At 62.2% G+C, this 24,784-nt stretch overlaps 1 protein-coding gene across 3 annotated transcripts in view; it reads right to left on the reverse strand.

The window, feature by feature from the left end:
• CLIP2 (CAP-Gly domain containing linker protein 2) overlaps nucleotides 1-24,522 on the reverse strand; it is a 57,268-nt gene extending 32,746 nt beyond the window's left edge. For 2 of the 3 annotated variants that reach the window (XM_089321983.1, XM_051835427.3), the window contains exons 1-2: nucleotides 24,309-24,470; nucleotides 10,826-11,037 (exon numbers count right to left, since the gene is read on the reverse strand). In XM_089321983.1, coding sequence (XP_089178109.1) covers nucleotides 10,826-10,970 — 145 coding nt within the window. In that variant the 5' untranslated portion in view covers nucleotides 10,971-11,037; nucleotides 24,309-24,470. Of the gene's footprint in view, nucleotides 1-10,825; nucleotides 11,038-24,308 lie in introns of all 3 variants that reach the window. The other variant, XM_051835426.3, reaches the window with a different exon arrangement.
• Between the last annotated feature and the right edge of the window lie 262 nt (nucleotides 24,523-24,784).

Consider the following 24,784-nt stretch of genomic DNA (forward strand, 5'->3'; position numbering starts at 1 on the left):
CGTGAACCAGCGGATGGAAGAGCTCTGTTTTTCAAATAAATAAGTAAACTTAAAAAAAATTTTTTTTAAGATTAGAGAGGCGCTTCTTCAAATACAATGGCTTTCCCCTCAAAATCCAGGCCGAGACCACAAGCTGCCACCTGCACACTCCAGCGTGCTAACCCGAGATCGCTGCGGCCCTAGCCGGGACCCAGCTGTGCTGGGAGGGTCCCTGCACCTCAACCCTTGCCCCAAACAGCTCCAGGCCTGTCCCTCGCCAGGCAGGGACAGCCACAGTCCCAGGCATTGAGGGGTCAGGAAAGTACAGGAGAATCCACTCCCCACGGACGCCTCTGCCCTGGCCTGGCCTTAGGGGCCTTGCTCAGCAGAACTGCGGGGGGGGGGGGGGGGAGGGGATGACGAGCTACGCATACAGAATGAAGGGGCGCAGCTGGCCCTAGGTCCCTGATGATGGAGTCACCCGGTCCTGGGGCCCACACAGGAGCTACTGTGCCCATCCCGTGTCCTGGACTCCCTTCCCAACAGACCAAACATCCGGTGGAGGATCCTCCGCTCCGGATGCCGGCGGGTCGGTGACACGGAGAGCGGGATGACCAGTGGCCGTGGCCACGCCCCCTGAGAGCTGCCTGTTTCCGGTCCTCTCCGCCAGCTCCCACCAGCAGCCCCTGGGCCCCGAGCCAGGGTGGATACTCTGAGGGGCTCCAGGAAGCTGGCGCCAGTTCACAAGGACAGAGCTTCAGGGGTGGCCCAGAAAGGGGGTGCTCCCCCTGGGGGGCCTGGAGAGCCAGTGTGGGAGACGCTGACTGCGGGACCACAGCCTTGCACTGCGGCTCTGCGCTGAGCTCAACAGCCAGTAGCTCCCCACGAGTCTCATCTGATGAGCAGCCTGAGGCTCCCAGATGGTGGGCAGCAGAGCCAGAGGCCCCTCCCTGGCTGCGGGTGCAGACCACTCCCGTTCATGCAACATACGGGTGCTGAGCACGGGCCCCAAAACCCGGATCGTGTAGACTGCGGCTGGCCAGTTCCCTGTATCACTAACAGCTTCTACGGGGATCTGGGACACCACGCGCCCCGCCCACCCACGCACTGCACATGCCCCGCCCCTGCCCCATCACGCACACACCCCCGCATGCGTCCACGCCAGCCCTGACTGCTCTCAAAGGCTCCGACTCCCCCTTCCTTAGAGAAAGCCGCTCAGAGAAGCAGCTGACGGGAGGAAGTCACAGAGCAGGTGCTGCCCCCCACCCCCCGGCCCCTTCCCCTCCCCGGGGGGGGGGGCAGCCAGGGAGCCCCAGCGTCACCCTCAACAGCAGCTAGGGTTGTGACGGGCAAGGGCTCATCCAGGAATTGATGGAAAATGCGCGTTAAAAAACTACGCGTGGGTTTTGAAATTCGTCTGCACCAAAATAAACATGCTTTGCAAAATTTATTTATTTTCATGTCATTATGTGAACAAAGGCAGAGAAACAGAGAGAGGGACATAGGGAGATCTTTCACCTCCTGGTTCCCCCAACTCCCAGATGCCCACAACAGCTGGGGATCAAGCCAGGAGCCAGGAAGTCCACCAGGTCTCCCATGTGGGTGGCAGGGACCCAGGCACTTTGGCCATCACCCGCCACCTGCCCCCACACTGGAACTTATGGAGCCCAGTAAGAAAGAGCAGGAGGGAGGCCCAGGGAGGGGACAGGGGCCCCACTGCTGCCCAGCTGTCCCTGCCCAGGTAATCTTCTTTGCCCCACCAAGCCCCTTCTGGGAGGAGGTGGGGTCACAGGTCCAGGGACCAGCTGTTTGCGACAGCTGCCAAAATCCAGGGCCCAAGCCTGGGCCCCACGTGTGGCTGCTGGGACTGTTTTTCCTCTTTTATAGTGGTGCCCTCGGCTGCCCCCGCCTCCTGGGGACAGCGTCAGGTTCCCCAGGCACGCCGGGAGGCCAGCCGCAGCTGCCGAGGCTGGACGATCCCCGACAGGGCCCCCGGTCCTCCAGGGGGCCAGGTGCAGCATGCTGGCCAGGCCTGGCGTATCCCCCCACAGGCCCATGCCCGTGCCTCAGTCTCCCCCTGTGCCTGGTCCTCCCACTCTGCGCGTCCCACCTCATCCCAGGGGAGCCAGTGTGTGGTGGTCAGAGCCAGCCATGCCTTCCTCCAGCCAGGCTCAGGCAGGCCCAGCGACATAGACCTACTGGACAAGCAGCTGAGCCTTTTCCCAGACAGGGTCCATGTCCAGGGAACGCAAAGGCACAAAGGGATTTATCGTTGGTCTCAAGTTCAAAGCAGAACTTCGATGAGAAGGGCTAAGGGGCCTGGGGGAGGTGGCAGCAGCTGGGGGCCAGGCCGACAGCAGGTGGGGGCTCCCCGGGGGTGGGGGTGGGGGGACCCAGACGTAAAGGCATTCTCTTCTCCACTCGTGGGTACTTGGGTCCTGCCCCGCCCAGGGAAGCGGGGACAACAGACTGCCTCCATGGCTGTGCATCTCAGCCAGCAGGGACCCCCAACTCACTGACCCTGTGTTGGATGCTGGAGACCAGAGGCCAGAGGAGGGATGACAGAGGCAAGGCGGGGACACTCGGGACCAACTGCCATGTTCCACGCCCAGCTCAGGAAGGGATTGAGAGCCACAAGGCCCAGGCACGGGAGAGGGAGGGCTCAGACTTGAACGCCCCGCGTGGTCCAGCTCCGTCGCCCCCTCGGAGAAGCCTTCACCCCACTGCCGTCACCTTCCACCTCCGTCCTCTGCTCTTTATCCCGACTCTGGATCCTGTCTGCCTCCCCCGATGCACACGGAAGCCCGAGCCCTTTCTCGGTCTGCAGCGTCCCGAGGGGCACCAGGCTCCCACTGCAAGCCGGCCTGCTCAGGGCAGGCTCTGATGTCCAAGTGAGAGCCGCAGGGCCGTCCCCTGCCCGTGGTCTTCCCTACTGTCCTTAGCCCTCCCCACCATGGTTCTCGGACAGAGAGAGCCCCTCCGTGTCCCGCCCCGTGCTGCATCTCACAGCCACTGCAGAAAAATTCGAAGACATGAGTCACTGCTGTTTTTAAGAAGCAAAGCGCCTCACCCAAACCTAATCCCAGTGTGTGCTGGGGTGAGCCTTCCAGGCCTGACGCTGCACATGTGTGCTGGGCCCCCACGGCTCACGTGTGGGGACCCTGATCCCCAGGCAGCAGGGCTGGGGGCGGGGGTGTGGGTCACCAGGGCTCCTGACCGAGCTGCTGTCACTGTCACAGGAGTGGCTCTGTTGTCAGAGTGCATTTAGCCTCCTCTCAGTTTTTAAATTTGCAATTGGTATTTATTTGAAAAGCAGAGAGAACACACACGCACACACACACACACACACAGATCTTCCACGTGCTGGCTCATTCCTCCAGATGCCTGCAACAGCTGGGGCTGAGCCAGGCTGAAGCCAGGAGCCCAGAACTCGATCTGGGTCTCCCATGGGGGCGGCAGGGACCCAAGCACTTGGGCTGTCACCTGCTGCTTCCCAGGGTGCGTATGAGCAGGGAGCTAGAATTGGAAGCAGAGCTGGGACTCGAACCCAGGCTCTGTCATATGGGATGTAGGTGTCAGCTGCTGCACCCATCACCTTCACTGGCCCTCTGCCTGCCGCCATGTCGCGACACAGCCCAGATGCCAGCATGTGCAGGACACGGCCACTGCCTGCCGGTTACCCAGCCGGCTGTACCGCCAGGGCAGTGGCACCACGCAGGCACAAGGACAAATGCTGGGTACTTAGCAAACACACAGAAGGGAGGAGATGCAGGCCGGCGCCGCGGCTCACTAGGCTAATCCTCCGCCTAGCGGCGCCGGCACACCGGGTTCTAGTCCCGGTCGGGGCGCTGGATTCTGTCCCGGTTGCCCCTCTTCCAGGCCAGCTCTCTGCTGTGGCCAGGGAGTGCAGTGGAGGATGGCCCAGGTGCTTGGGCCCTGCACCCCATGGGAGACCAGGAAAAGCACCTGGCTCCTGGCTCCTGCCATCGGATCAGCGCGGTGCGCTGGCCACAGCGCACCGGCCGCGGTGGCCATTGGAGGGTGAACCAACGGCAAAGGAAGACCTTTCTCTCTGTCTCTCTCTCTCACTGTCCACTCTGCCTGTCAAAAAAAAAAAAAAAAAAAAAAGAAGGGAGGAAATGCAAGCCCATGCCCTATTGGTGTGGTGGAGATCCATCAGGCTCTCTCCACCAGCAAGAACCTGCCTCCCAGACACCCTGGTCCCCCACTCCGACCCCTCCTGCTCACCAAGCAGACAAGCTCTGTCTACTTCCCTCTCCACCCGTGTGTCCTGGGCAGGGTGGAGCTGGCAAAGGCTCACTCACTGGCTATCCGGGAGCAAAGCCCAACGAAGCCTTGCCTTGCGGTGTGAGCCGGTTTCCATGGGGTCAATTCCCCCACCACCACCACAGCCAAGTTCAAGTTGCCAACGTTCTACCGCTGGCCGCGGCGTTAAAAAGAAAATCTATGTTTCCACCATTGAGAAAATAACCTCAGAAACTCAGACCTTGGGAAAGCTCAGGAGCAGCCAACAGCGGTGTTTTCCCGGGATCTCACTAGAGGCTAAGCAGGTTAAGCGCTACCGGGAATGCCCAATGTTGAAGGTCACGGCCTCAGTCTGCTTTGTGCTGCTGTACTAGGGAAGGCACCGACGTGAGAGGCTGGGAAGCCGCACCCCATGGCCCCGAGCCCCAGCGAGGGCCTCTGTGCCACATAAAGGCGTGATGGTGGGCAGGGCTGCCATCTGTGAGGCCGGCACCCCCTACCAGAGCGCCCGTTCGAGTCCCAGCCTCTCTGTCATTTCCAGTCCGGCTCCCTGCTGGGGGAGTGGCGGAAGGTGGCCCAGGGGCTTGGGCCCCTGCACCCACGGGGGAGACCCAGATGGAGTCGCAGGCACCTGGCTTCAGCCGGGCAAATCCCTGGCTCCTAGAGCCATTTGGGGAGTGGACCAGCAGACGGAAGATCTCTCCCTCCATCTCTGTGACTCTGCCTCTCAAATAATTTTTTTTTAATGGGGAAAGCAAAAAAGAACGTGGAGTTCAAGTGTCCCCACATCCAGCAAGGAAGATGCCCGGGCCTGGGACAAACGGGAACTGTTACCAAGGACCCAGGGGACAACTTGTCACAAACGGAGGAGTGCGATGCCCTCTGCCCTCTGCCCCTGCGACCACCGAGACGGAAAACAAGTGTCCCATGCTAGAACCTGGTCCCCCGGGGAGGCGATGGCCTCCCTCGCTGTCCATGGAGCACCGCTCTGCAAGAGCAGGTGGAAAAAGCAACCCGCCGGCTCTCTCTTGGCTTAAGCAACAGCAGCTCCAACCAAGCCAAGGGCGCTCGACCCTACAGGACTTGTCAGGGCCTCTACTGTGCAAGCCTGCGCCACGACTAAGGAGGGGCTGCAAACTAGGAGACCACGCAATGGAGCATCCAACCCAGACACCCCTGGGAGGGAGGCGAGCGCTCAGCCCACACAGCCAGAAACCAGGCCCGGCCCAGCGAAGCGCCAAGTGCAGGCTTTTCCAGCAACTCCTGCCCGGCGTCCAGACTGGCTCCAACCCCCTCACCCCACAGCCCTCCCTGGCTTCCCCCCAACCCCTGCCCTGCAGGGCTCCCTCCTGCTCCGGCTTGCGTGGCCGCCTCCACGGACAGGAACACGAGCCCCGGGAGGCGGGCCCACGTGGACACCCCTGTCCACCCTTGAGCCCCGGGACTGCGCTGTGTCCTGGCCACAGCTGCCTTCCTCTCCCCGTGGCCACTCCTAAATGCCCTGCCCCCACCCCCAGCCCCCTCTCTCTCCCCACTAAATGTTCAGACATTTCAGACATGACCACAGACTCAGGGAAGGAGTCTCCTTAGCAACCCTCAGAAGGTCCCCCGCACCCAAGCCTGCCCTCCCACAGCACCTGCTGGTAGGCCCCGCCCAGCTCACCTGGACCAAGGCAGGGCAGGGCCCCTCAGAATCTCACTGCCCCCCCCACCAGGGACGCTGCCTCTACACCGTCACCCTGCACGTCGGGTGGACCCGAACCCAGGACTGCTCCGTTCAGCCCAGCCCCCTCCCTGAGTCACACAGGAACCTGGTAACCTTCTCCCACCAGGCAGACCTAGCGCAGGGACCCCGAGGGAACGGGGATGCGCAGCAGGGCTTACCCTGGAAAGCGCAGAGCCAGCTCCCCATGGAGGAGCCCACGGCACGGAGGCGGCCACAGGCACAGAGAAGGCTACTGGGCAGGCGCCGCCCCCCCCCCGGGTCGATAGAGCCGACGTCAGGAGTGTGAGGGAGGCCGCCCGTGCCCCCCCCCCCCGCGCGCCCCCTCCCCCGCTGCCCGGCCGCGGAGCAGCTCAGCTTCCCCGTCCTCATACCATTAAAAAGTTTAGGATGTGGTTAGGGCGGGAGCCGGAGAAGCTGCCCTTGAAGGGAGGAAGTTGACCTTGGCCGCTTGTGGAGGAGGCGGGGGTCCCGGTCCTGCCCAGACGTGCACAGCACCCCCCTGCCTGTTACATGACATGGGGGTGCGATCGGAGGCCTATGGAGGCATCTGCGCATCCCGTGGTGGAGAGGGGCTGGGCCCAGGACTTCAGCCCAGTTCCACGGGCCCTCCAGGCTGGCACGCAGGTCTAGAGCACCCACAGGTGGGGACGGCCAGTGGACGAGGGATTATACCGTGGCAAACGCCTGCCCCCTCCAACCTGAGTGGTTCCACAGCCCTGCCTGGGGGGCCTCCCAGACACACTAGCCTGGGTCCCCAGCATGAGGCGAGGCCGCAGAGGATTCTGGGGCAGGTGCAAGCAACCTGACCAGAACAGGAAGCCCTGGCCCTGTCCTACCTGCCGGGGGCACCGGCTGAGGGTGCAGGGCTGGGATTGACTCGGCTCCCCCAAGCGGCCCCCTCCTGGGGGGTAGCAGGTGCCCTGAGCCAGCTGCAGAGCTGTGGAGCCCATTCAATGTGAGTCGCAGCTGTGCCCCACCCCGGCCCCATGACCCCAGGCAGCACGGTGGGAAGGGTGCCTGCTGTGCCGGCTTGTTAATGAGGAGAAAGACAAGGAGACCTGGGTTGTGCCCCAGTGGGTGTCAAACCCTGTGCTGCCCAACGGGGACGGCCCCAGGGGATGACCACAGGAGAATGGAGGGGCAGGACAGAGGGGGCATGACAGTGGCCCCAAGAGTCCCCACCTAGGGAAGGCGTGGGCCCACTGGGCACAGACCAATACGACCCGGGGCAGTGTCACACCCTGCCTGACCCCACTGCAGGCTGCTCTGCGCCCCCTCCCCTCAGCAGCTCCCCATCCCCTGGAGGGCCTGGCTCCGGTGCTGGCCCCTGCCCACTGAGCCCACTTTGTAGTCCTGACACGTCCTCCTCGCCTGATGTTCCCCTAAGCGCCGCTGCCAGGCCAGTCCCTGCCCCTGGGCCCCGCCTCCCCAGCAGCCCAGGGGTTGCTCTGCCTCCTGCACTGGCTGTTCCGCCCAGGCCTCTGCACACCACCACGGGGCCCAGACCACCCTCCCGTCCACCTGCTCTGAGCACCTCCCCCTTCCACCAGGGACGGCCTCCTGCTGGGAGACTCCCTGGAACCCCCTCTCCCACAACACAGGGCGGGCAGCAGGGGCACCCGTCCAGGCCCGTCCCTTGCCAGACCCCCTGCCCGGATACTGAGCTCACACTTTGGGAGGCAGCCAGGGCGTCAATTCCCACAGCACATGCCAGCTCGCTCTGCCCACCACGGTGCCCTGGCGGCCCTCACACAGGCCAGTCTCTAGGGCGGGGCAGGGGGCGGGGGCAGCCCTAGAGAGCAGGCAGGGGAGGGGGCTCCCACCTGCTCCTGCCCCTTCTCCAGAGTTTCCTGCCACTCAAGACCCCGGAGCGGGAACAAAGCTGCCCTGGGCAGCCGGGCTCTCTCCCTGTCCCTTGCTCCTGCCGCCATCCCCTCCCCCAGCCTAGGGTGTCTGGCTCTGACCCGCAGAGGCGACAGCGGCGGATGCCAGAGGGGGTGGGAGGACAGCGGCTACCCAGCAGCAGGCTTTTGCTGCCATGGTCCCCAGAGTGGGGCGTGGGGCGTGGGGCGTGGCTCCACAATCAATCAGCCATTTGTGGGAGGAGGGGCACCTCCTCTCTCCGGAACAGCCCTCTGGGTTGCTGGGTCGGGAGCCTGGGAGGCGGCCCACCCAGCTCGAACCCTCATCCCAGAGCAGAGGGCCACTCACCCGGTCGCCCAGTCCCTGGGTAGGGGGGACAATGGGGCAAGCAGGCGTTTCTCATTCACTCATCTCCCTGAGGCCAGGTGAGGTTCAAAAAGGTTGGGTAACTCCCCCAGGGCCACACAGCAGGGGCAGGAAAGCCAGAATCCAGGCCTCTCTTGATCAGGGAGCAGATAAGGAGGAAAGAACCCAACAGGTACCCATGAGGTTCTCTCTCTGAAGGTCACCCCAGCCCCGAGGGTGGGCCTGGCTGGTGTCCTGCTCCAGGCTCTAGGCGCCTCCCACTGCAGTGAGCTCAGCCCACCCAATGCCTTTGCCCAGGCTGGCCCCCCACTGCCTGCAGGTCCTGCTTCCTCCTCTTCTTAGAACCTGCCACCATCTTCATGGGTGACCGCATTCAGGCTTCTTCCAGGAAGTCTTCCCTGACTGCCCACTCATGCTAGCGACAACTACTGCCGGCTTCCCCCAGCCTGGCAGTGAGCACAAACAGCCCGCCCACCACGACCTGCCCCTGCCTTCTCTCCCCACCTATCCCCTCCTCTCCATCCAGACTGGTCTCTTTCTCTCTTTCTCTCTTTTTAAAAAGATTTATTTATTTGAAAGGCAAATTTAGAGAGAGGTCCTCTATCTGCTGGTTCACTCCCCAGTTGGCCACAACAACCGGAGCTGGGCTGATCCAAAGCCACAAGCCAGGGGCCAGGAGCTTCTTCCAGGTCTCCCACGCAGGTGCAGGGGCCCAAGCACTTGGGCCATCTTCTACTGCTTTCCCAGGCCATAGCAGAGAGCTGGATCAGAAGCGGAGCAGCCAGGACTTGAACTGGCGCCCAGATGGGATGCCGGCACCGCAGGCGGTGGCTTGACCTCTATGGCACAGTGTCGGCCCCTCTCTTCTCCTTCTTAACAAACCAAAGCCGTTCCTGCCTCAGGGCCCTTGCACCACCTGCTGCCTCCACCTGGAACTTGCTCTCCCCCTGCCTGGCTTCTTCCCGTTACTTAGGAATGCCCCCCGCCCCCCACAGGCCCTTCCCAAGAGGTCGTCCCGGGCAGTGCCCACAGCCTCCCACCCCCCGGCTTCATGCGGCCTGGCTGGCCCTGCCAGAGCCAGGGTTTTGCCAGCTGCCTGTGCCCTCGGTTCCAAGGGGCCCAGGTTGTCCAGTCTCGCCTCTGTCTTTCCCCGGAGCCAGGCCAGTGAAGCACGCATCTGCTGGCCAGTCTAATCAAAGCAAGGACTTGTGCCCAGAGATGTCCCTTACAGCGTTATTTATCAGCGGGAAAAATAAGACGGCATCATGGCTTTCACCAGCAGAGAGCAGGGAGGAAAACGTTTGCGCCTCTTGGTTTCAAGCCTGCCGGCACGAGCCCAAGCCTCTCACAGGCACTCGGCCTCTGCCATCAGACTGGGAATCCCACGGGGCTGGGACCACGGGCAGCATAGCCCAGAATGAGGGCCCCACGGCTGACAGCGTTGGGCAGAGCAGGCCTTTGATTTGTCTTTGTGAAATGAACAGAATGGTTCAGAGGCTGTGAAAGTGCCAGACGCATGAAGCTTTCACGGCTACAACACGCGTGATTCCAGTAACTGGACAGCACAAAGCGTTTTCAACCTGCGTGTGCAGCATGACGGCAAATGGGCGAAGAACAGGTGTGGGGACAGTAGCCAACACGCCGGTCGGGCGGCCCTCCATCTCCCCAAGTTCCCCAGCCTTAGGCTCACCTAATCGGGGATCGAAAGTATTCGGTGGGGGAGGGGCGGCTGGCACTGTGGTGCAGTGGGTGAAGCCGCCACCTGCGGCGCCGGCATCCCACATGGACACCGGTTCGTGCGTAGCTGCTCCACCTCCGAGCCAGCTCTCTGCTGTGGCCTGGGAAAGCAGTGGAAGATGGCCCAAGTGCCTGGGCCCCTGCACCCACTTTAGCCTGGCCCAGCCCTGGCTGCTGCAGGCACCGTGGAGTGAACCAGCGGATGGAAGCTCTCTCACTCTCTCTGCCTTTCTGACAGATTTTCACCAAAAATGTTTTTTAAAAAGGATCAGGAAGCTTAACTTTAAAAAAGCAGTAAAGGTCGGGGACTCTGTGCAAATACTACACCGTCTCCTACAAGACCGGAGCCCTAGCCCTGGTCCCCGAGGGCCACATCCGGGGAATGGGACCAGGGGCCACAGCATCCCCGGTCGGCTTCCCCAGTACTCCACAGTGGCCAGCTGGTGCCCAATCAGCTCATAGCTTCCCAGCGGCCACGCGAGCCCCGCCTTCCGCCCACCAGCCACCCACCAGCAGGAGGACGGTGGGCAGGAGGTCAGACAAGGGAGGGTTCAAGGGCACAAGTGGCTCCGCTGGCGCTGGCAGGGAATAAATGAGAAAGAGGTGGGCGTGAGGCTCCCGCTGGTCTCCCCCACAGGCTCGGTGACCAGGGACAGCCTCTGTGCACCCCGTTCCTCACTCCAGGGGGCCTGACAAGGGACCAGGGACGATGCGCACAGAGCCTGTTCTGTGGCTAAAGTTTCTCAAGGAATCACAGCGAGACATAAAGAAGGACTTCCAGGGATCCCTGGGGCTCCAAGCTGATCGCGGAGTGGCCTGGGGGCTCCTCCAGGTCACCCCAGCCCCACCGCAGCCTGGCCCGCACCCATCTCCCTGGGCCCCACGCACCTTCCTTGGAGCCAGTGGCTGTGGCCGCTGCTGTCACTGCCGCCGCCGCCGCTGCCCCCGAGGCCGACCCAGTGGACGTGCGGCCCACGGGGCTTGAGTGCTTCCCCCCGCGGCCGGGGGGCTTCAGACCGCTGGGCTTCTGCATGGTGGTGCCACTCAGAGGGTGGACAAGGGGCGGCGCAGGTCACCTCCTCCCCGCCATCCTGGCTCCCCTGTGGGCAGAGAACAGGAGAGACCGTGATGTCACCAGGTACATGGCTGGGCCTCCAGCACACCCTGATGCCGCCGCGGCACCCGCCGCGGGATCCTGGCGTCCCCTCCCCTGTGTCACCTCTTGTGGCTAAGGTTGCACAGCCACTCCAGGCAGGTCCCAGGGACCCCCACCGACCCCAGCAGCCTCCAGGAGGAAGAACCTGCCCGTGCCTGGCCTTGCATGGAGGTCAAGGCCATTCTACAGTCGGGCATCCGAAGCTCACCCAAGTTCAGACACACACACACACACACACACACACACAGGAGTCTGGCCCCACACCACTTCCGTCCTCCCCTGCTCAGCCCTGGGGAAACATCGGGGAGACCTTGGCCTCTGGGGACAGCACCCGCTTGTTGCGGCTGACAGCATCCGCGGGGAGAAGCGAGGGCACCCGCCCTTGGGGGGAGGGGCAGAGAAGGGAGAACAGGAAGGGGCGGCCCAGTGACTCACCCAGCCTGCTGGTGGCACGGAGGAAGAAGGGGCTGGTGACTCGGTGAGAAACTGGTCTGGGGCCACGCCGTGACACCAACAGGCCCCCTCTGGCCTGCCCCCCAACCGCCATTTAGCAAAGTCAACCCCGGCTGTGTTTCAGGGTTTCCATTTCAGCCGCCCAAGTTGAGGGTGAGGCCCCAACGGAAGGGGGCACAGTGCCAGGTAGGGCGGCTGGCAGCCCGGCTCAGGCGGGGCCCTGAGGGCGAGGCGGGCAGGCGGGCACCACCACCCCGCCCCCCCCCCCCGCTACAGCTCCCCCTGGCCGCCCTCCCCAGGGCTGACCCCACTGCTGTCCACAGGGGCCTGGCAGCGCAGGTCCCGCCCACTCGCCCCAAGCGCTAGGCGTGGGGTCAGGACGGAGCCGTGGAGTGGCAAGGTCTGCACCAGGGAGCCCGGGGCAGGTCGGACTCAGCGTGGCCATCACGGCAGGGGGAGGGGAGGGCACCCAGGGACCAGGACAGGCAGGGGTCTCCCAGGAGGGGACATGGCTCTCGGGGCTGACGAGGACAGACTTGGGGGTGCGATAGGACTGCTGTGACAGACAGGAAGCCAGGCTGAGGCCTGAACTGGGACAGGGAGGGGGTGGGGCTGAGGCTGCAGGAGCGGGCTGTCTGGGACATGCCAGGGGAGAGGCGACACTGAGGGGAGGGGAGCAGGAGGCAGAGGGGTGGGTGTGGCCCCTGGGGAGGACACCTGGGGGTTGGGGGAGGAGGGTAGAGGCCACAGGGCCCCCGCCTGAGGGTGACCTGACAACAGGTGGGGGCCAGGTGGGGCGGGGCGCCAGCTGCGGGGCTGGGAGCTGCCGGTGCTCCCCAGGAATCAGGACACGCAAATCCCGGGCGCCGGATCAGATGGGCACAGCGCCGAGAGGCCTGGCAGTGCCAGCTGTGGGAGGGGCCGCAGAACAATGGGCTGCTGAGGGCACAGATGCCAGGGTGCTCCGAGAGCCAGCTGCTCCCCAGCTGGGTGCTCACGGGTCCCCCAGGGTGGCGGCTGGGCTGCAGAACCAGGGCCTTCCTTCATATCTGAAAGATTTTTCCAAGGATCTAAGGTGGGTCCTCACCTGGGCGTGGTGCAGGCCCCGCCCTGCCCCAGGAACCCGGTGTCACCCCAGTCCCACACCACGTAGCATTCAGCGGCAGGTGCGGCTGGACCCACGCTGGCACCTCACCCACTCCGGCTCCACTGCAGAGCCATGCAGCCCGGAAAGGAGTTCACTCTGTGTGCATCTGACTGTGGCTCAGGGAATCCGCAGCTCACCCCTCAGGTCCCGGATCCCCCCTGCCTCGGGCACGGGGAGGGCAGTGCTGGAAGGGGCCAGGGGCCCCTCCCTGAGAGTCCCCTGCCAGCTCTCAGATAGGAGCCAGAGCTCGGGGCCTCACACCAGCTACTCCTCAGGCCCAGGAGGGTCGGGGTGACGGCGCCTATCTGCCCCGCCCCTCTGTTCTCCCGTGGTCGGCAGGGCCCTCAAAGCCCCACGCTCGCATGGCCACGGTCACCAGTGGGGATGTAAGGGAACCCCAAGAGGCACGGTGTGGGGATGGGGGCTGGCTGGGGACCTGCGTCACTCTGAGGGCACCCAGAGAGCGGGCAGCTGGGAACCAGTGTGGGGGAAGGGACGTGCCAGCCCAGGGCTCTAGGTCCACGTGGCTTCTAGGCAGGAAGAGGGCAGGAGGCGGGGAAGAAGGCAGCAGGCACAGGAGCACTGTGGGCTGGGCAGACATGTGCCAAGTGCCCCAGGCCACTCCCAGCTTCTCCGGTGCCTGTGGCTGGCACTGAGCCCAGGAGCCGGGGTGATGGATCCTCCCTGCCCGCAAGGTCATGGCCACAGGGTCCCATGCGTAAAGGAGGCGGCGGCATCTTCCTGGGTGACTGCAGGGTTCTGCACACACACACACCGCCCCACGCACAGCTGGCACGGCCCCGAGCCCTGGCAGCCACCTTCTTCCAGCCACGGCTCAAGTCACCCTTGGATCTACCTTTATTCCCATTTCACAGAGTGAGAAACTGAGGCCCGAAGCAGAGAAGGGAGTCCATCGGGGGCACAGAGCAAGTGGATCGGGCAGTGAGACTCAGCTGCCCGAACACAGCGTGGGGTGAAGGGGCCCTCCAGGCAAGAGTCAGGGGACCGGGCGACCGACCCACTCTCTTGCACCCCCGCCTCCTGGGCAGCTCCCCGCCACAGATCCAGGCCAGCGGCCTCTCCTCATGTCCCCTGCCCCAGCCTGGCCTCCAGAGCGTCCTCCCTGGGGTCAGACTCACACAGGCAACTACAGCCACGGACGATGATGCTGGGTCGACCAGTTAGCCGCAAAATCCAAACTCAGTCCCAATGTCCCCTGGCACGTTCAGTCTCACCAACGGCCTCCAGCATTGGATTTGGGGTCTTCCCCGGCCAGACACCAGCCAGCAATTCCACAGTGTCGGACACCAGCTGGCCATGCTCTAGTCTGGCTCCGCCCCAGTGAGGCACTCCAGCCCCACCCACCCTCCTACTTCAGCTGCCAATCACCAGCCCCGGGGTGGTCTTCCCTGAGCTTCTGACGAACCAGTTCGGGGAGATGAACCTGCCCAGGTGGCACACAGGTCTCAGGGGACCACGCTGCTGCGTCTACTCTGAAGATGCTCCATAAGACGCCAACGGAGAGGCACACAGGCCTAAGACAGGAGTCAGGAGCTTCTTCCAGGTCTCCCATGTGGGCGCAGGGGCCCAAGCACTTGGACCGTCTTCCACTGCTTTCCCAGGCCACAGCAGAGAGCTGGATCAGAAGTGGAGCAGCCGGGACACGAACCAGCGCCCATATGGGATGCCGGTGCTGCAGGCAGTGGCTTAAGCTGCTGTGCCACCCTGCCAGCCCCCCTAAGTGTCCCATCAACACCTATGCTGAACACCAGCTCCAAACACCTTATCTCCTGGTTACACTCTCTGCAACCTTTCAGAAGCACCCTGCAGCCTCGTAGTGCACCCACCTGCTTCCCGAGGTCAGCGCCAGCACCCCGTCTCCCTCCTGCACACGTACCACCCCATGCACAGGTGCTCAGGGTGGGAGGCCAGGCCCACTGCAGTCCAGGACTGGCCCCGGACCAGCAGCAGGGACCTGGCTTAAGGAAGGGCCAGGGGCGAGCCAGCCAGCAGACTGGGGCACCGTCCCTACCTCGGTAGGGTGCCCCAGCACTAGGGAGTCGGGGGAGGGGCACACAGCGCTCCGTGGCCTGTCACTCACGGGCCCAAGCGCCAGCTGTTTCTTGTGTTGCTTCCAGAAAGACAACACCACCCTGGGCATCAAACTCTGGCTGAGTGCCAGCAACCCCCACTCCCCCCGTCGTACCCCCAGGTCATGGCATGACCATGCCCGCTACCTAAAACGCCCTTGCTCTCGCGAAGGGCAGCTTAACCGGGACAGGTCTCCGCACGGCTTGTTCGCTCCGGGCACTCAGTACCTAGGACAGCGCCCGGCACAGCTGCAGCTTGGAAAGACCTGGCTGACGGATGAGCTGAGAGGCCCGGGCTCTGCTGCCTGCAACCTTCAGGTCGACCTGGACGCCCGCTCCTCGCCTGTCGCCGCACCCCCTGGCCTGTCTCGGGACATCTCGGGGAAGGGCAGAGGAGAGAGCTGATCGTTCCGAATGACTCACATCCTGCTGGAAACCCTGGCCTGGAGCACATGAGGCACGGAGCGCGGCTCCGCAGGGGTGCGTCCGACCCAGGGAGGCGCAGAGTGGTGAGCTCCCCGTCACTGGGGGGAATCTAGCGGAGCCCGCAGCCTACTCCTGGAGGGGGGTCCTTGCTCCAGGGGCAGTGCAGAAGCAACCCCCCGGGACCCAGGCACGAGCTTACACTGGCACCGACTCCAGGGCAAGGGGGTGGAGCTCTGGACCCCTGGGAGGGGGCGTGAGCACGAGAAGCAAGCTGGGGACAAGTGCTGGCTTTTGCTATTCTTGCCCGCCACACGGCCGTGACAAGGCGCCCAGGTCGCTGAGTCTGCGGACACCGCTGCCCGCCCAGGGCCGCCCCCACCTCGGGGCAGCTGTCATCACTGCCGTCAGCACAGCCTAACAGCAGCCCCAGGCCCGGAAGAACGAGTCTGCTGTGAGTAGGGGACACACAGGGGCAGCAGGTGCAGGAGAGGAGCCAGCGGCCCCCCTGGGTGCCCCTGGCGGGGTCCAGAGCTAGATGTGGCCTTGTCTTCCACGGGGCCGTGGGCACCTAACATTCATCCGGCTCCAGGCGCCGGTCGGAGCACACAGGCATAAACATCACTCGTCTAATCTTCAAAGTGGCACTACGCAAGTACTTGTATGACCTCTGTGTTGCCAAGGGGCGGGGGAAACCGAGGCTCGGGGCCTTCGTCCAGGGCTATACAACGAATCTACAGCACAGCAGGGACTCGAACGCAGGTCCTCTAGCCAAGGGGTGTGTGTATGGCTTTGAGCGGCTTCTGTGGACTCGTCGTGAAAGCTCCCAGGGTGGGGGACGAGGGTGGCAACTCCAGCAGAGGCCAGGGCCACCCACGGCCCTGGGGGCCAAGGTCGTGGTGTACAGCACCCCTGCCTGCTGCTCCCCACCCCCACCCCACCAGCCAGGCACCCTCCCCGCTCCTGCACCTGCCTTGCAGCCGCCCTGAATTGGTTGTTTCTGAAGGCATTCCGGCCCCCCTCCGCCCCGTCCCGCCCCGGCTGCCACCTCCAACCCCTCGCTCAGCCACAGGCCTTCTCCTCCCTCCTCCTGGCAAAGATCCATGGGACTCAGGGACTCCACCCGCTGTCCAGGGCCCGGTGGGTGCAGCTGAGCTATGCACCTCCCTGGCTGTGGGGGCTTCTCTGGGCAAGCACCAGCCCTGAAGCCACCAGACCCTTTGTGGAGGGCCCAGCTGGGCAGCAAGGACCCCCACCCCCACCCAGAAAGGGGACCAGAAGACTGAAGTCAGCTGCCCGCCAGGCCTCTCTACCCCTGCTTTATCGATGACTGTCACCACACGGTCACCCCCTCCCTGCGGTGGCTGTCCCACCCCGGTGCATCATTGTCTACAGCACAGCCACTGTGGCTACCCTCCGGCGCCGATCCAGCTGCTAGAAGGCTCCAGGTCTGACTGCCTCCACCGCATGGGTGGAACTCCCTCCCCCCGCCCCGGTGTCACTGGCTGCCCTGGGCTGCCCCCTGCCCCAATATTCTCATCGATGTGTAATCTCGTTATTCTGTGCTTGTCTCAGCAAACGACCCCGCGTCCTCTGGGGTCAGACGAAGCACACAGACCCCTCCGATGTCTTCCTCCCTCGTCCCTCTGTGCCCACCCCCCCCACAGTCTGAAAGAAGCGGAGTGGAGCCAGGGAATGGTGAACTGAATGAACGAACAGATCTGTAAAGAATAGCTCACATGACAAAGGCAGCAGCCTCCGTTACACAGGGAACAGTCTACGTTGTAGAGGGCACAGCCTGTGTTATACAGGAAACAGTGCAGGTTGTAGAGGGCACAGCCTGTGTTATACAGGGAACAGTCTACATTGTAGAGGGCACAGCCTGTGTTATACAGGGAACAGTCTACATTGTAGAGGCACAGCCTGTGTTATACAGGGAACAGTCTACATTGTAGAGGGCACAGCCTGTGTTATACAGGGAACAGTCTACATTGTAGAGGCACAGCCTGTGTTATACAGGGAACAGTCTACATTGTAGAGGGCACAGCCTGTGTTATACAGGGAACAGTCTACGTTGTAGAGGGCACAGCCTGTGTTATACAGGGAACAGTCTACATTGTAGAGGGCACAGCCTGTGTTATACAGGGAACAGTCTACATTGTAGAGGGCACAGCCTGTGTTATACAGGGAACAGTCTACATTGTGGAGGCACAGCCTGTGTTATACAGGGAACAGTCTACATTGTAGAGGTCACAGCCTGTGTTATACAGGGAACAGTCTACATTGTAGAGGCACAGCCTGTGTTATACAGAGAACAGTCTACATTGTAGAGGTCACAGCCTGTGTTATACAGGGAACAGTCTACATTGTAGAGGGCACAGCCTGTGTTATACAGGGAACAGTCTACATTGTAGAGGCACAGCCTGTGTTATACAGGAAACAGTCTACATTGTAGAGGCACAGCCTGTGTTATACAGGGAACAGTCTACATTGTAGAGGCACAGCCTGTGTTATACAGGGAACAGTCTACATTGTAGAGGCACAGCCTGTGTTATACACGGAACAGTCTACATTGTAGAGGGCACAGCCTGTGTTATACAGGGAACAGTATATATTGTAGAGAGTGCAGCCTGTGTTATACAGGGAACAGTCTACATTGTAGAGGGCACAGCCTGTGTTATACGGGGAACAGTCTACGTTGTAGAGGGCACAGCCTGTGTTATACAGGGAACAGTCTACATTGTAGAGAGCACAGCCTGTGTTACACTGGGAACAGTCTGGGTTGTAGAGGGCACAGCCTGTGTTATACGGAAAGCAGTCTACATTGTAGAGGCACAGCCTGTGTTATACAGGGAACAGTCTACATTGTAGAGGTCACAGCCTGTTTTATACAGGGAACAGCCTACATTGTAGATAGTACAGCCTGTGTTATACAGGGAACAGTCTACATTGTAGAGAGTACAGCCTGTGTTATCCAGGGAACAGTCTACATTGTAGAGGGCACAGCCTGTGTTATGCAGGGAACAGTCTACATTGTAGAGGTCACAGCCTGTGTTATGCAGGGAACAGTCTACATTGTAGAGGGCACAGCCTGTGTTATGCAGGGAACAGTCTACATTGTAGAGGCACAGCCTGTGTTATACAGGGAACAGTCTACATTGTAGAGGCACAGCCTGTGTTATACAGGGAACAGTCTACATTGTAGAGGCACAGCCTGTGTTATACACGGAACAGTCTACATTGTAGAGGGCACAGCCTGTGTTATACAGGGAACAGTCTACGTTGTAGAGGGCACAGCCTGTGTTATACAGGGAACAGTCTACGTTGTAGAGGGCACAGCCTGTGTTATACAGGGAACAGTCTACATTGTAGAGGCACAGCCTGTGTTATACAGGGAACAGTCTACGTTGTAGAGGGCACAGCCTGTGTTATACAGGGAACAGTCTACATTGTAGAGGCACAGCCTGTGTTATACAGGGAACAGTATACATTGTAGAGAGTGCAGCCTGTGTTATACAGGGAACAGTCTACATTGTAGAGGGCACAGCCTGTGTTATACGGGGAACAGTCTACGTTGTAGAGGGCACAGCCTGTGTTATACAGGGAACAGTCTACATTGTAGAGGCACAGCCTGTGTTATACAGGGAACAGTCTACATTATAGAGGCACAGCCTGTGTTATACAGGGAACAGTCTACATTGTAGAGGTCACAGCCTGTGTTATACAGGGAACAGTCTACATTGAGAGGTCACAGCCTGTGTTATACAGGGAACTGTCTACATTGTAGAGAGCACAGCCTGTGTTACACAGGGAACAGTCTGGGTTGTAGAGGGCACAGCCTGTGTTATACGGAAAACAGTCTACATTGTAGAGGCACAGCCTGTGTTATACACGGAACAGTCTACATTGTAGAGGGCACAGCCTGTTTTATACAGGGAACAGCCTACATTGTAGATAGTACAGCCTGTGTTATACAGGGAACAGTCTACATTGTAGAGAGTACAGCCTGTGTTATACAGGAACAGTCTACATTGTAGAGGGCACAGCCTGTGTTATGCAGGGAACAGTCTACATTGTAGAGGTCACAGCCTGTGTTATACACGGAACAGTCTACATTGTAGAGGTCACAGCCTGTGTTATGCAGGGAACAGTCTACATTGTAGAGGGCACAGCCTGTGTTATGCAGGGAACAGTCTACATTGTAGAGGCACAGCCTGTGTTATACAGGGAACAGTCTACATTGTAGAGGGCACAGCCTGTGTTATACAGGGAACAGTCTACGTTGTAGAGGGCACAGCCTGTGTTATACAGGGAACAGTCTACATTGTGGAGGCACAGCCTGTGTTATGCAGGGAACAGTCTACATTGTAGAGGGCACAGCCTGTGTTATACAGGGAACAGTCTACATTGTAGAGGCACAGCCTGTGTTATACAGGGAACAGTCTACATTGTAGAGAGCACAGCCTGTGTTATACAGGGAACAGTCTACATTGTAGAGGCACAGCCTGTGTTATACAGGGAACAGTCTACATTGTAGAGGCACAGCCTGTGTTATACACGGAACAGTCTACGTTGTAGAGGGCACAGCCTGTGTTATACAGGGAACAGTCTACATTGTAGAGGCACAGCCTGTGTTATACACGGAACAGTCTACGTTGTAGAGGGCACAGCCTGTGTTATACAGGGAACAGTCTACATTGTAGAGGCACAGCCTGTGTTATACAGGGAACAGTCTACGTTGTAGAGGGCACAGCTTGTGTTATACAGGAACAGTCTACATTGTAGAGGCACAGCCTGTGTTATACAGGGAACAGTCTACATTGTAGAGGCACAGCCTGTGTTATACAGGGAACAGTCTACATTGTAGAGGGCACAGCCTGTGTTATACAGGGAACAGTCTACATTGTAGAGGCACAGCCTGTGTTATACAGGGAACAGTCTACGTTGTAGAGGGCACAGCCTGTGTTATACAGGGAACAGTCTACATTGTAGAGGCACAGCCTGTGTTATACAGGGAACAGTCTACATTGTAGAGGGCACAGCCTGTGTTATATAGGGAACAGCCTATGTTGCAGAGGGCACAGCCTAGGCTGAGGTATAAGGATGCAAGGTGAAAAAAGATCCCAGATGGCCAGCGCTGTGGCTCATGGGACTAATCCTCCGCCTGCAGCGCCAGCACCTGGTTTCTAGTCCTGGTCGGGGCGCCGGATTCTGTTCTGGTTGTCCCTCTCCAGGCCAGCTCTCTGCTGTGGCCCGGGAGTGCAGTGGAGGATGGCCCAAGTGCTTGGGCCCTGCACCCCATGGGAGACCAGGAGGAAGCACCTGGCTCTTGGCTTCAGATCGGCGCAGCACGCCGGCCGTAGTGGCCATTTTGGGAGTGAACCAACAGAAGGAAGACCTTTCTCTCTCTCTCTAACTCTGCCTGTCAAAAAAAAAAAAAGTCCCAAATGCCAAACGCCACTCCCCCTCAAGGGGGGCCACCCACCCCCTCCCATGGCCTGGTGGGGACTGTGGGCCCTCTGCTGAGCCCCACTAGAGGCTCCGCCCCCTGGTATCCAGTCTACCTCACTTTCTCCCACAGCCTCAGGAAAGCCCCTATTTCTACTCCCCAGCGCACGCCCCCAGGCCACCCGTCTCGTCCAGGGCCCAGAGACTCCCAGAATGCTCCGGCTCCAAGGCGTTGGCCCAGCACAGCCCTGTTTGCTGCTGCCTGCATGGGTTCCTCAGGATGGGGGCTGCTGTCTTCCCTCTCGGCAAAGGCTCCAGGGAGCTCCACGCAGCCCAGAAGGGAAATGGGCTGGGCCGGGCTGCAGAAAGAGCACATCAGCCAGGGGCCACCTACGGGGGAGGTTGGAAACCCAGGCGCTCCCCCACGAGCCTGCCCTTCCCTACTCAGGAGGCCCAAGGCAGTAAAGCCATCACCTGCAATGCCGGCATCCCCATACAGACGCTGGTTCAAGTCCCGGCTGCTCCGCTTCCAATCCAGCTCCCTGCTAGTGCACTTGGGAAAGCAGTGAAAGATGGCCAAGTGCTTGGGTCCCTGTACCCACGTGGGAGACCTGGAAGAAGCTCTGGATCTAGGCTTTAGCCTGGCCCAGCCCTGGCCATTGTGGCCATCTGGGGAGGGAACCAGCGGGTGGAAGATCTCTCTCTAGTTCTCCCTCTCTAACTCTGAGTTTCAAATAATAAATCTTTAAAAAGAGGCCCAAAAGGTAGAAAAGGGAAGTGAATCCAGGGCAGGTGCCTCGGGCCCAGGCTAGAGCCGCAGATGAGGCCCCAGCCATGGGGCCGGACAGCCGGATGCATGGACAGGGTCCTGGGTGGCGGGCGCGCTAATGACAACCACCTGCTTCCGCTCTCGCAGGGGGAACAGCTCATTGACACTGGGAGGCATGTTCTCTGAGAGGCATGTTCTCTGAGCTCATGGGTTTTTGTTACTGTTCCTGCTGCTCCGACCCAGGCCAGGCAGCTTAGAGGCAAGGGAGAGGGGGGTGGGGGGCAGTGCTGGGGCAACCAGCGGATCCCCAGGGTCCAGGTTCCGAAGGGAGCGAGCCTCTGCCTGCACCTGCTCTCTACATCCCAAAACCTGCAGCACCAGCGCACTCCTAGCAAACCCGCCTGCAAAGGCCGGAGACCCCGGTGCCCAGCTCGGGTAACTGACCAGGGCCCCGCCTGCCCGGCACACACCCTCCATCCTCCAACCGCTGGCACCAGCTGTGCCCAGCACGGTCTACCACCGCCAGCCATGCAGACCATGGGGCCTGCCCGCACCTGCTGGGCAGATGGAGGTGGCACCCCCCCAGGCTCTCTCTGGCACCCAGAGATGGAGCGGAGCCCCGCTGGGCCAGGCTGCGTTCACCAGCCAGAGTGTGCCAGCCAGAAGGGAGAGGTGAGGCCAAGAAAAAGACCGCAGTCCAGCCAGAGGGAGACGGGGGAGAGGGCTGCCCGCCAGCTCTGTCTACTGCCCGAGTGCCCGGTTCCCTCCTCTTAACTCCCCTGTCGCTTAACCTAACTGTAGGCGGCTCCTGTTCAGTCCAACAAAATAATCCCAAAGCCACAGGACCTGAAGGTGTCGCGGTCTACGGAGGATACCAGGGGTGGCTGGTCTGGCTCTGGCTGGCATGGGACGGAAGGCGTGGCCAATGGGGGCGGGTACGTGTCAGGATTCTGTACCCGAGCGAGCCAGCAGGGCAGGCTGTCTGAGAAAAGGCACACGTGCACACGAGGTCAAATGAACTCCGGACACAGGGAGACCGCCGTGGTGGCGGGGTGGGGAGTGTGGCTTCCAGACACACAGTAGGCACTTCACAAGTGCACAGAGGACAAACAGAGCAAGATCTGTGCCCCACATCGTCCTCATCTACAAAAGCGCTGACAAGGTTATTAAAATATCCCCAAAGGAACGTTCGCGTTTAAAGTCAGAGCCGCTACTGGCACACGGTGAGCACTCAAAATTCTTTGTCCCAAGAATGAACCCTGCTCAGGGCTCAGCAGCACAGGTAGCATGGCGAGGAGGCCAGGAGGGGACTGGGGGCGGCACAGTGGGCTGGGCTGGCCTGCCAGGTGGGCAGCAGGGGCGGCTGTGGCTGTGGGCATGGTGGCTGCCCCTCCTTCATAGGAGGCAGGACCTGGGAGGCGGCAGCCGCACCAGGCCCAAGGCAGGGCTCACGGGGAGCCAGACAGGACAGAGAGAGACTACAGGGCCACTGGATATGGCAGCCCCGATGCCTCCTGCTCTCTCCCGGGGTTCACCACTCTCTCAACAACCCTAAAACACAGACACCACACCGATCGCAATTCACAGGTGTCACCTGCAGCCGCGCGACGCCCCACCGCCCAAGCACTCAGCCGGTGCTGGGAAAGGATTCCTGACTCTCTGGGCTTCGGGCTCTGGGTGCAGAACTCCAGGCATCCCCTGGGCTTCCCAGGAACACACAGGACTGTGCAGAGGCTCACCCCAGGCCTCCCCCACCTCATCCGTCTGGGCGCCTGTACCCCAACCTCACTCCCCAAGGCATCCCATACTCAGGCGCACCTGCTGCACCGTGTAGGTGGGTCTCCACCTGGGGAGGCAGGAAAGCCAGCACCACTCCTTCCCACAAGGGTACCTGCCCCCCCCTCACACCCCCTGCCCTGTCACCCACTTCCTTTGCTGCCCAGGGCTCACCCCTGCCTTCTGGCATGACACCCTTTGCCCGGGGCTGCACATCCCGACAGTGAACTTCCACCCGGTGCTCGGCACCCCCAGCTGATGGGCTGTGCTCCACTGGGGGAACCCCGCTCTCGGCTCCTGTGCACCTGCCAGCCAGGCGACAGCGGCAGCTGGATGAATGAAGGGCTCTGGTTGTTTACGCTGACAAATGGGGGGGGGGGGCTCCCACGTGGTACTCCCTGCGCCCAGCCCCACCCCATCTCCACCCGTGCCCCTTATCCCGGGACTCATCCAGAAGAGACAGGCGGGGGTCTCCGAGGTCGGGGCGCGGGGGTCACGAGGCTGCGTGTGACTGCCCCCTCCCCAAGGTGCCCCCTATGCCTGCCCTTCCCGGGGAGGGGCTGGGGCCTGCGTGGCAGTGCCTAGCGGGCACCCGCCCGGCCCCGCCTGAAGGGTCCGAGCAGGCGGCGCCCTGGAGGCCCAGCCCGGTGTCCTGGGCCGCTGCCGCCGCCCCTCCCCGGGGCGAGGACAGAAAATGCTGCCTCACCCGCCTCCAGCGCCAGCCCCGGGTTGGGGCGCGCGCAAGGGGGGGGATAGTGGTCCCCAGCTCCCCAGGCGCCTCCTGGACCCCGCACCGCCGCCAAGTTTCGCCAAAGGGCAGCGGCCAGGCGACCCCAGGCGGCGGGCTGGGGGCCTCCGCGTGCCCCGGGACGCGCCGGCTGGAGGGGGGAGGGGGCTGCAGGGCCGCGCCCACCGGGCCGCGCCCCCCCTCCGCCCCCAGCACAGAGGCTGGACCCCAATCCCGGACCGCGCAGGCGACGCCTTCGGCACGCGGCCCCGGCCCCTGCCCCTGGGAAGTTGGGGGTGCCCCGGGACGCTGCTGCCCACGCCCACCCACCCGCGCCGCCCCGGCCTTTGTTGCCCGCGCGGGCCCCGCCGGTCGCTCCTACCTTCGCCCCTGCAGCCCCCCGCGGAGCCCCGCGGCTTCGGCCCCCCGCCCGGCCAGGAGGGGGACGAGGATGCTGCGGCCGCTCCCGGAGCCGCGCTGCCCGCCGAGGTCGCCGCCGCCGCTCCAGGCGCCCGGGCCCGGAGCCCGGAGCCCCGAAGGCGGGAGCGCGGAGCGAGGGCCCCGGCCGAGCCGAGCGAGCCGAGCGCCGGCGGAGCGAGCGGCCCGGCGCCGGGAGGGAACAAAAGGGGCCGGCGCTCGGGCGGGCGCGGGAGGGCGGGGCCTGGCGCGGCGGGGCTGGGGGGGGGGGACGGGCGCGCGCGCGGGCGGCCCCACGGTTCTCAGGCCCCGGCGCCGCACGGGACGGGGGCGGGCGGGCGGAAAAGGCGTTTTTGGCGGGAGGGTGCTCTGGTCCGCGCACATCCGCCTGGGCGCTGGCCCAAGCCGGAGAGAAAAGAGCACCTTTCGAGCTAGGCTGTG

This window comes from Oryctolagus cuniculus, chromosome 19 (genome assembly GCF_051225735.1).
Source record: "Oryctolagus cuniculus isolate XC-2025 breed Fujian yellow rabbit chromosome 19, ASM5122573v1, whole genome shotgun sequence".
In the NCBI taxonomy this organism is placed as follows: Eukaryota; Metazoa; Chordata; class Mammalia; order Lagomorpha; family Leporidae; genus Oryctolagus; species Oryctolagus cuniculus.